This window comes from Alexandromys fortis, unplaced genomic scaffold (assembly GCF_014885135.2).
Source record: "Alexandromys fortis isolate MF-2015 unplaced genomic scaffold, M_Fortis_MF-2015_v1.1 scaffold_38, whole genome shotgun sequence".
NCBI lineage: Eukaryota > Metazoa > Chordata > Mammalia > Rodentia > Cricetidae > Alexandromys > Alexandromys fortis.
The window spans coordinates 3,521,694-3,532,433 of NW_026067916.1; the positions used below are offsets into that span (position 1 = coordinate 3,521,694).

At 41.6% G+C, this 10,740-nt stretch overlaps 1 protein-coding gene across 10 annotated transcripts; it reads right to left on the reverse strand.

Moving 5' to 3' along the window:
- Nucleotides 1-941: 941 nt before the first annotated feature.
- Nucleotides 942-5,831, reverse strand: Mterf1 (mitochondrial transcription termination factor 1). 10 transcript variants are annotated; one of them, XM_050139842.1, is made up of 3 exons: nt 5,744-5,831; nt 3,279-3,506; nt 942-2,202 (listed from the first exon to the last, which is right to left on the reverse strand). In XM_050139842.1, the coding sequence occupies exon 3, from the start codon at nt 2,175-2,177 to the stop codon at nt 1,041-1,043; it is 1,137 nt and encodes a 378-aa protein (XP_049995799.1). In that variant the 5' UTR covers nt 2,178-2,202; nt 3,279-3,506; nt 5,744-5,831; the 3' UTR covers nt 942-1,040. The 10 variants fall into 10 exon arrangements, with proteins under 10 accessions (XP_049995799.1, XP_049995798.1, XP_049995797.1 ...); XM_050139841.1 differs by having other exon boundaries at nt 5,713-5,831; XM_050139840.1 differs by having other exon boundaries at nt 5,621-5,821.
- Between the last annotated feature and the right edge of the window lie 4,909 nt (nt 5,832-10,740).

The following is a 10,740-nucleotide window of genomic DNA, read 5'->3' on the forward strand; positions in this document are numbered from 1 at the left end:
AAGACCACCCAAATAATTCAGGATCATCTCCCCTTTTTAAAACTTTTCACCTAAGCATTTTTGAGACAGTCTCAAGGTTATAAACCAGGCTGGTCTCAAATTCACAGTCCTCCTGCCTCCGTCTTCCAAGTGCTGAGATTCCTAACTACATTTTAATTTAGCACATCTGCAATGTACTCTATCCTCATGCTTCTGGCAACTAAGTTATTAACATCTTTGGGGAGTCATTATTCTACTTTCTAAATTACTGTATAAAAGAAATCAAACATAACCCATAGTTAATTTTGTCATGGGAAAGGGTACTAGTTGTTCAAATGAAAAAAAAATGTAAATGATGGAAACTCATATTTTACTATTTTTCTAGGCATTACGCATTAGCTATAATGAAATAAAGAAAATCTTGGAATTGAAAACAATGAGAATAAACAGAATTAATGCATGTAAAAGCATCAATTTCTTTTTCCTGTGCTGGGCATCTGACCAAGGTCCTTCCATGTACTGAGAAAGCTTTCACCCACTAAGCTATAGCCTCAAAAGCTGACAGAAACTGTAAAAGCAGATACATTATCCTAATGTAGAATTCAGAACTACTACTCCACAGCAGCCACAGCCCACACCATATATAGACTGTTACATCAACTTAAACTAGGAAGAAGTAGCTGGAAGGACCATATCTAAGCATACTTTGAGTCCTTACAACCTATAAACAAAGTATCCACAGAATCGCTATAGCATGTCTGTGGTGAAAATCAAAACTTGTGGGCCAGCAAGATGGCTCAGTGGGTAAAACACTTTGCCTCGAAGCCTGATGACGGAGGCCCAACTCCTAAAATGTGTCTTCAATGTCCACGTGCCACGGCATGCACACACACGAGCATTTGCACACGCACATGCACACCCTAAAAAAATATATACACACAAAACACATATACAAATAAATGTAATCTTAGACATTTTTAAAATATTTTTAAAAATAAAACGTTTGCTTTTTGAAATAACACTAGACTGCACCGATTTCTTGAGACTCCTCCAGCACGGCCCTACCCATTTAATCTTCTCAATTTAGCTTTGTATCTTTTCTGACTCCAGGACAGGAGAGCAATGTTTGATGAACTCAAATCATACCCAGCATGTACCAACTCTTTGATTCGAGTTTTTAAAGTATTTATGCTTGCATCCAAAACCCTAGGGTTTTCGATTATTCGTGAAATGCTGATGTTTTCTTCTACTAGGCAGTCTATTTTATCATTGAACTTTTTCTCTGATAGGAAGACCATGTTGAGATAGCTTAGGACAAACTTCTGTACCTCCTCGTCAGTGCATCCGAGAGAGAGCAGCTTCTCTTGGATATTTGCATAGTTTCTTTTGGTACAGTCGTTGGAAAGATCTAGGATTCCAGCTCCTGGGCCACATATCAGAAGCAGCAGATCCTCCATGTTTAAGTTGAAAGTTGACTGCAAAAATTCAATGTTAGCTTTCACCCGTTTCATGCTCTGAGTTAAGATGGAAGGATTTTTAGAAATTATCTTCCTGACAAAATCTGTGGGATCGTTGTGACCTAAGGATACACCGGTCTCCTGCAAAAACTCAACCATTTGTTTATTCAAATTCAGGCTATTGGAGAAGGTTCTAGGAGCCCTGGTCAACAGTCGGCAGAGACATTTATTGGTCAATCCAACAGAGCAGAGGAACTTTATATTATTCTCTAAGTTTAGGTTGTTATTAGACCGAAAAAAGGATTCAGGAGAACGCTCCAAAATATTTACAATTTCAAGGTCTGATGCCATAATCTTCCTCCACAGCTCCCATCGCTTTGAAAGACCTTCAGGAGTGCGTGTGATGGCTCGTGGGTACCTTGAGATGATGCTACCAATCACTCTGTCACTCACTCCTTTGGAGAGAAGGAATGTCCTCAGCTCCTGCTCGTTCGTACCCACCCTGTTGAAAACTCCAGGCTGCCGTCTCCTTGCTAAGTCAATATCAACTCCCATGGTGAGCAAGTTGTTGAGCAGGTCCTCATTCTCCGAAGGTTCCCTGTCTTCACTGCCACATTTCCCACTACAAGGCCGAAATGAAACCGACTTGAGAAAAACTTCTGCTGAATACTGGATCATCCAACCTCTTGAGCCAAAGAGGAAGCTCCTTCCCATACTCCAGACTTTCCTTGACGCCATCATCAGAGAGGCCAAAGTGTTTCAAATGCTGTGTAAAATAACAGACAGCGTTAGCATGCAATATTATATGAATGCCTGTGTTAAAGAGCCTATGACAATATTAGGATCCCTTAACCACAACGGGCCTTTCCAGCAGAAAACACCGATTCCTTCAACTTTCCTGGTTCTGCACTCAGGCTCTGCCTCACTGCGTCTGTTGGATCCCCAGGGACAGAGGGCTCTCAACAGAAAGAGAAGCAGACCGGCATCACTGCTGCCCCAAACTGCCCTGCCCTTTACTGTTCTTCTCACTTCACTGAGCCTGTTTTGTCCATCTGGTATCACTTCTCCACCCGTCTCTTTTCCTGGTTTCTACATCTTGGTTTCTTCCTATTACATGGCATTTTCACTACCATCTTGCCTTTCAACTCGGCAGATGTCTGACCTGCCCCTACCCACACACAGTAGATTTCTTTGCTTCTGACCACCTTAATTTCAAACTCTAAATGTAAGCCCTAAAAAAACAACACTTCCGGTTGTCTAATTTCCATCTTCGGTGTCTTTTTCTGGATTTCTGTGATCTCTTTAAATGGATCACAGTGACTCTTAACCTATTCAAATCTCTGGACAACAGCTGACAATATCAATTTCTACCTCAGTTTACCAAATTGTTTCCCTGACCGCAATGCAATATTTCTAAGTTAATTTCCGTCTTCAAAACAGGATGGAGTGTTCAATGGTATAGCACATGCTTAACATGCATGAGGCCTTGAGCTCAATCTTCAATACAAAAACAGAAAAGGAGGAACTGGTTTTCCAATTTAAGGGTTCTTAGGTCTTAAATCTGGGACAATTGGCTGAGGTGCCAAATTAACATGTCACAGCCAACCTGGCTGCCATGTTCTCCCAGCATGCCCCAGTCCCTACAAGTTGCCACACCCCAACCCTACCTTGAATGCTCCTTCCAGCCCAGGGGCTGGGCTGCCCTCCCCACAGTTGCTCTTCCCTATATAATCCAGCTATTTGGCTCCGCTGGCCCTTTTAATCCTTTCTGGGCATTTTTGCCTTCTGGTCTCTTGGCTTCCACACAAGGTTCTCCTCTCTCCCTCTCCCCCATCTCCTCACCTCACAGAGTCCGGCTCAGTCTGCTGGTCATGTCCACCTTGAACTCTTTCAAATGCCTCTGGCTGTTTGGCTGCTCTCTTCCTCATATCTACAATAAACCTTCTTTTCTATCACACCTAGGTACAAACATGTCCTCCTTTTATTTCTGAGTAGCTCTTAGTAGGTGAAGCACTCCAATGATGGCCATATACCCAAAGGTATATAGGTAAATCCAATTGAACTCAATGGCTTGAGAGGGAGGAGAGAGAGAGAAAGAGAAAGAGAGAGAGAGAGAGAACACAAAATTGAACGGTTATGGAATGGGATGGGAATGTGGGAGGAGTAGAAGGAGGGGTGAATATAAGCAAAATTCTCAAGTAATTAATAAAAAATATACATCAAAAAACAAAAGGCAAAAGGCTCTAGCTTGTACAGTTCAACCCTTTCCCTTCCAGATCCTCTTGGGTGACCTCTGCTGGAGAACACTATCAAATGACAATCAGATAAGTTTTATAAAAAATTTTATAAATAAGAGTGTAAGATCCAGTGAGATAAAGAGAAAAAAAAAACAGCATAATTCTTAAATTGTACTTGTCTTATTCTGTGAAAATTTCTGCTTTTAAACTGGGCGGTGGTGGCGCACACCTTTAATCCCAGCACTTGGGAGATAGAGGCAGGCGGCTCTGTGAGTTCGAGGCCAGCCTGGTCTACAAGAGCTAGTTCCAGGACAGGCTCCAAAACCACAGAGAAACCCTGTCTCGAAAAACCAAATAAATAAATAAATAAATAAATAAATAAAAATTTAAAAAATTCTGCGTTTAGTCAATTTTCCTCAGATTATTATACCATAGTAAACAGGTAAATGTGCCACAGAATATTCGAGAGAAATTCTAATACAGATAACCAAAAAATAAGCAAAAAGGTATGCCAAGACAGCTAAAAAAAAAAAATCTGTTAGGGTTTCTGTTAGATCTGTCACAATTAGATTTTGTTTCTCTTTATATAACTTATCCTCAAGCAAATACTGTCTAAATCATTCAACATGGCCAAGACTGAACTGGGCATATCTATGCAGCCCCCAAACCAGTTCTCCTCTGATTAACGTCATCTGTGATAAGCACCGTGAGGGCTGATTGTCTTCCTCTGTCTTATCCCTACAATCATCAAACCGTGCATCAGCTTCACTCACAAACACTAACAAGGAAATCTTGTTCTGAATCCTAGTCCATTCTAATCTCTTTGTCTTCCCTGTCTTTTCATCACTTTAACTGACATAACAAATAATGGATTTCACTTTATATATAGTCCTTTTCCTCCTCCAATGTTCCTCTTTTGCTTCTATGTCATACACATACATAGATAACTTATATAAATCTAAAGTCTACATTAGAAACATGCCCTATATTATTTCCCCCCATAATTCTATTTCCCTATCCCCTTCTTATTAGATCCCTTCCTCCCCAGCCAGTACTTTCCACTTTCATAAGACACACACCCTTTGTGAGTTTCACTTATATTGTCAAACTGTCTTTTCCTTCAGAGAGGGTCAATTTCTTGAACCCTAGCTGTACAGCAAAGTCTTGCATAAACACAATCTCCCTTTTAAGAGTTGTTGAGCTGAACCTGTAACCTCTGGCAAGGTGACTACATAGCCTAATGCAGTCTTTTTTAAGAAAGTAAATAACAAATATTTATTTCTATTTCCCACTCAAAATAAACCTTTTTAAAAAGTAATGTTAAATTTAACGAATAACATGAAAATATTGGTGACTGTAATTAATGAGGCCTGAGAAGGAGGATTTATGTTCCCTTCTGTCCCACAGATGGACAGCTAACGGGCTTTAAAAAAAAAATAGGTAATTCCTAGCAGTGGGGTACTACAATCCAGCTAATCCTCTGACAGAGCATTTAAGTATAGATTTTTTTTTTTTTTTACAGAACTACTTCTTCACATCTTATTTGTCTTACAATAGGAGACTTCGAATATCCCCAGAAAAGGTAAGGAGCTGATATTTCTACCATCGCACCTCCAATCCGGAAAAGAAAAGGCGAGATATCACCAGCGAGGTAGAGAATAAAGAGATCGATTGTGTGAGTCGCAGTACCTCCCGCAAACTAAATATTTCTCATTCACGAAGAAAACGGCAACAAAACGCCCACCTCCGTGCGAGCTGGGGGAAAGGCGGTGGAATCACAACGGGTAACCAGAACTCAGCGTTTCATATACATTTTCTTCTTAATCCCCCACATACACAGCGACGTAAAGGGTGGGCGCTGTCCCTAAAGTTACAAATTCTGACACAATCCGAGCTCCTTTGCTATCTGAAGTGGAGAGGACTTGAGGAGTCTACACTCAAAACCACCTTAGTTCCTCATCACAGGCTTTCCTTATCCCCAGCGCAATTCTGCAAAGGCCTTTGGCAAGGACACTGTAGAGCACAGACACGCGACCCACTTATAATCACTGCAGCAGCTCCCAGCCTCACCCGGAGCCACACACAGGACTCGCGCGGTAACAAAACTCGCGGCAAACGCCTTTTACTTTCGCTTCTAGAAGATCAGGAGAGAAGAGAGGGCGGAAGTAAAGACTAACTTCCGGCCTCCAGTCGGGCGCGGGTGACGTCATCGGATCTGCGTCCCCAGGCGGCGCAGGCCTAAATTCTCGCGAATCTGACCCTAACTGCCCAGCAGGGGGCGGCAAGAGACCGTTCTGGATGCTAGCAAGGGCCTCGAGCTGCTTTTGAAAGCAGGGCGGTTTCTCTTTGGGAATTTAAATTACCAATAATCGGTTTACCTGGTGAGTGAAGCCATCTGAATGTTCTTTGCTCTGCCTGTCTCCGCATTTTCTTCTGTGAACACCAGATGAAAGGGACGCCATTGCGGAAAAAGTGTAGCTGAGATATTGGAGGGTTTGGGGAATAGGAAGACCAAAGGTAGAGGGTGAAAGGTGAAAAGCAAGTAAGAAGATGATTAGTAATGTCCCGGCAGAAGGAGAAACTGAAGTAAATAACGAATTGGCAAATCGAATGTCTTTGTTTTATGTTGAGGCCACCCCGATGCTGACAACCTTGAGTAATGCAAAAACAAAATTTGTATCAGCGAATAAAAACTTACCAATAGAAGAGACCACAGATTATTTAAGCCCCATGCCAAGTATATGCAGAGTCATGCCGGAGACACCAGATTACAGAAACAGATTTACCAATGAAGCAACAGTATCATTCTGCTTGAGTGTAATAATGCTGTATACCCATGTCCAACCAGGGGGAGCATTTGCCAAAACTTCCAAAATTGTTATGAAAGGTTGTTTTAAAGTTCCCAAGGACCAATCTTCTAATCTCAGGGCTCCCAGGTACCCAACCAAACGTTTGAATGATGAGACTACCTCCACAGAAATTAGGTCTGTGCTGCAGTAAGATGGTTCTTCCTTTCCTCTGCTCCTCTTCCCACTTTTCAATCATGTTCTTGTTCCTAAGACTTATTTTCTGTGCCAAAATTAGTAAAGTTATAATTTGAAAGGGATTTTATCCTTTCAAAGCAGGCCTTCGAAGCAGCCAAATAAAGGAATGGACCTTGGTGTCTGACTTTAGGAATGTAATCTTAACAGTATTAGTAAGGGAGAGGGAATGGGGGAGGGTCAAGGCCTACAGAGCCATGATTGCCATGCTCAAGCTGGCTAGGGTCTCTTTAAAAACTTACAGAGTTCTGGTTGATTAAAGTACTAATGTTACTGAGAGGGTTTCAATAGCTAACATACTGTAATCTACCAAACAAAAAGCTAGCTCAGTTCCCTTCCTTTTGAGAACAGTGCTTTCTAAGGACCTCACAGTCCTCAAGAATTTATTCCGGACAGCTTACCCTCTCTGAAATTCATCTAAGCAGAGTCTAGAAGGACTTTTCCAGCCTTATTTCTTAATATAACAAAAGCCTGTGGCAAAGAACTAGATACTGGCTTGGAAAATATGCTGACTGCAGACCTGGGAGGATTCTGGATTCCGATGAGAGTTGGACTGACAGCTTAAGCAGGACAGAGTTGGCCAAGAGAAAGGGAACAATCCTTTGACATCCTGTTCAGCCATGTGAGTTTAAAAGCCTGTGCCATGTTTTGATCCCACAGAACTGTGCATTTACTCAATTACCATGGAAAAATTTTCAATCTTGGTAGAGAACTGTTCTTAGCAAAGAGATGGAAAACAGACACTCAGAAGGGTGGCATTTTCCTTGTTCAAAACTATTTACAGCATGTTTTAAAATTCCATCCTTAGAGATTTAGTCCTTTTTTATAGTGTAGTAGTTGTAAATTTAAATGCTTTGAAAGAGGAAACATTAAGCTATCAGTGGAATTTTTTTCTATAATGGGCCAGTTATTATCTAAAACATACACACTCATTTGTATGCTATTATTTTCTTCATTGCTTCTTTCTGTTTTTAATCCTTTCCTATTTCCTTCCCCCTTTGTGTGTGTGTATGTGCGTGTATGTGTGCATGGTTGTGTGTGTGTGTGTGCATGGGTGTGTGTATGTGTGTGTGTGTGTGTGTGTGTGTGTGTGTGAGAGAGAGAGAGAGAGAGAGAGAGAGAGAGAGAGAGAGAGAGAGAGAGAGAGAGNGTGTGTGTGTGTGTGTGTGTGTGTGTGTGTGTGTGTGAGAGAGAGAGAGAGAGAGAGAGAGAGAGAGAGAGAGAGAGAGAGAGAGAGAGAGGTCTGTGTCTCTGTACAAGTGCCTCGGGTCAGAAGAGGGCACCCGATCTCTGAAACCTTCCCAAATCTACTTCCACATCTCTGTGTACATAGGAATCATCATTCCCATTTCTATAAATCTTGGTATTCTGTTCAACCATTGTAATTCTAAACTCATTATATCTGGGTTGAAATGGCTTTAGTACATACATGTCATTCTTCCAGCGCAACAGCAATTCCTTGCAGACATGGTATCTGGCCACTCATCCATGTGGAGTCCAAGTATCAATTGTCCTCTAGTCCTCTGGCTATGCTAACTATACATGCTCCTGGTGCACACAGAACCCAGAATAACTGAGCCCCCACTAAAGTAATCTGCGTATAAAAGCACCAAAGAAAATGGAGACCGTTACAGAGTTTACTTGTACATCAGCCACCTCCTCAACTCACTCTGTTACATTGACTGGCTCACAGATTCTTTCTTCTAAATGGTCCCCAGAACTTCAGACTCTTCTACTTCTTGTCCCATTTCATCTATGTTCTGTCCTATCTCCACACTGATATCTCTAACAAAAGCATGAGTCTCAACAAAGTAAGTTTTCCTATAGGTCCCTGCATGGTTGGGGTAGTGAGGAATACCCCACTATGTCAAAACCTATTTTCCCAAAAAGGCAGTTTATTGCCCTGTTTTTCAGAGAAGGTAAGCATAAAGAGTTAAATAATTAGTCTTCTATCTTACAGGTACAGTGTAAGCAGTAACTGGACCCATGCTATCTGAAACCAGAGTCTCAGCCCAGAACCAAACTCCGCTCATCTCTGCAGCTCGGAATACAATCCCTCTTAAGTTGCAAGGCCTTAGCAGGACAAGCAGGAACTTATTTTTAACTGTCTTTAACTACAGACAGTACCTTTAATCTGAAGGGTATATTATTCCCATTTTGATCTCCTATTAATTTGCAAGGTATATTGTCCCTGTTTTGGTCTTACGATATTCAAGACTAATATATATATATAATTAGAATTGTGTGTCATTTTCATGCCTATCTGCAACTTTCTGCATTTTACTAGTATTAACTAATATATTGACTATGAAACTCTGTTTCTTTGGCATTCGTTGGCCATCCAGTACTTGTGCAACAACTGTGGTGACTGGAGAAGCGATGAAACCATAGAAATACTGCTTGCCCTAACATGTCTGGTGAGATACAGTTTAAAACACAGGGCTGTATCAACTCATATCCAAGGGCACATCTAGTTCTAAAATTCTGAAACTCTATTCTGTGGGATCTTTTCTCTCTCAGCACCTAAGTAGTGTGGTGATTTATTAAGAAGGTGTCTTATTTTTCTTCCTATCCCATGGACTCAAATCAATGCAAAAAAGGAAATGGGAGGTAAGTAGGCACTACTTATCAACGACAAACAAGAGGAGTAGATCAGTGCCAAGCCAAACAGCATGGAGGTTTGGCTTACTGCCCAGCGTCCTCACTTTTTATAGTATTTACTGCCACGTATCCTCTGGATCGCTGCGGGCCACTAGCAAGCCAAGTGGACATAAAGTGTTCTCACCACAGAAGCACGTGCAGAGTTTCCCACCACAGAATCCCCTGCAGGATTTCCTTCACCACTTTCACCATGAGTTGGACGCTTGACGTTTTCTCCTCTCTGTGCCCCCCCATCACTGCAACCCTTGCGGCATATTAATATCACCAGGGAGCCTCTTCTAGGGACTGAAGCCCAGCCCTCTATGCCAGGGGATTCTCATTTAATTGGTAGGATCAGATAATGGTATGATTTTGTTTTTTTGTTCTTGGAAAAGATTCTAATTAACAGCCAGAATTAAAAATCCTTTGAAACTAGAGTCCTTTTGTGCCCATATCCCTCAACTAAACTCAAAATGGAGGCTAATTCTATTCCTAGTCAAGGAGAAGTCAAGGACTTTCGTGTGGTGCAATAACACCACAGTTCAGTACTCGAGTTTAATCCCATAGAGTCCTGGACTCTTGGCTTCAGTAATTACACGTGGTTGCTGTAGTTAATCATGATCAAACTCTTCTGGCAAGGTCTATCTTTGACAGCTTCATATGTTCTAGGGTAGGAGTGTGTGGATTAGAAATGTTAGGCAGGAAAAACAGAAAAAGAAAAGAAATACAGAGACAGGACAGAGTCAGGAGGGCAATGCGGTGAATACTGAATCTGTGTTTATTCTTATTATCTTTAAATACCCCAATCCAAAAGAGGGGAAGCAATCAAAAGACTTTTTGTTTATCATGATGCAAAGAACAAAGTGTTTACTAGGTCAGGATATTCTGCTAGCAGCCACACCTACTAGTAGTCAAACCTCCTGTCAATAGCCTTGAAGGAGCAAGACTAGGCCTGAACTCTGACCTTTACTCAAAGTGGAATGGGTCCACTTTTGTGGACTCTGACACTCTTCCCTCAAAGGAAAATGAGGGGTAGAAAAGGAATCAGTTGCTGGGACAGCAAAGCAGCAGATGCTTGTCCTTCTGCCCCACATCCTGCTCAAACCACTTTAACAAACTTGTCCAACATGAAGTGTCACTTAGTGGCAGGAATCTGAGGGAAATTACACGAGGGAGCTGCCCTTCAGTAACACCTCCAGTCAAGCTGCCAGGCGGTTCTCAGCATTTCTCTCTGTCCGTCTGTGGTAGAGACACATTATGATTATTCTCAGATAGCTTTTATTTTCTCCATGTTTTGTCTTGTTGATTCCAGAATTGTTTCTCTATGGATGTGTTTACAAATCTCTCCCATCCTATGGTTTCATCAGTCTTAAGTGCAGGATGGCA

Coding starts and splice junctions, on each gene's coding strand:
- Mterf1 (XM_050139842.1), bottom strand. CDS start 2,177: ATGATGGCGTCAAGGAAAGTCTGGAGTATGGGAAGGAGCTTCCTCTTT.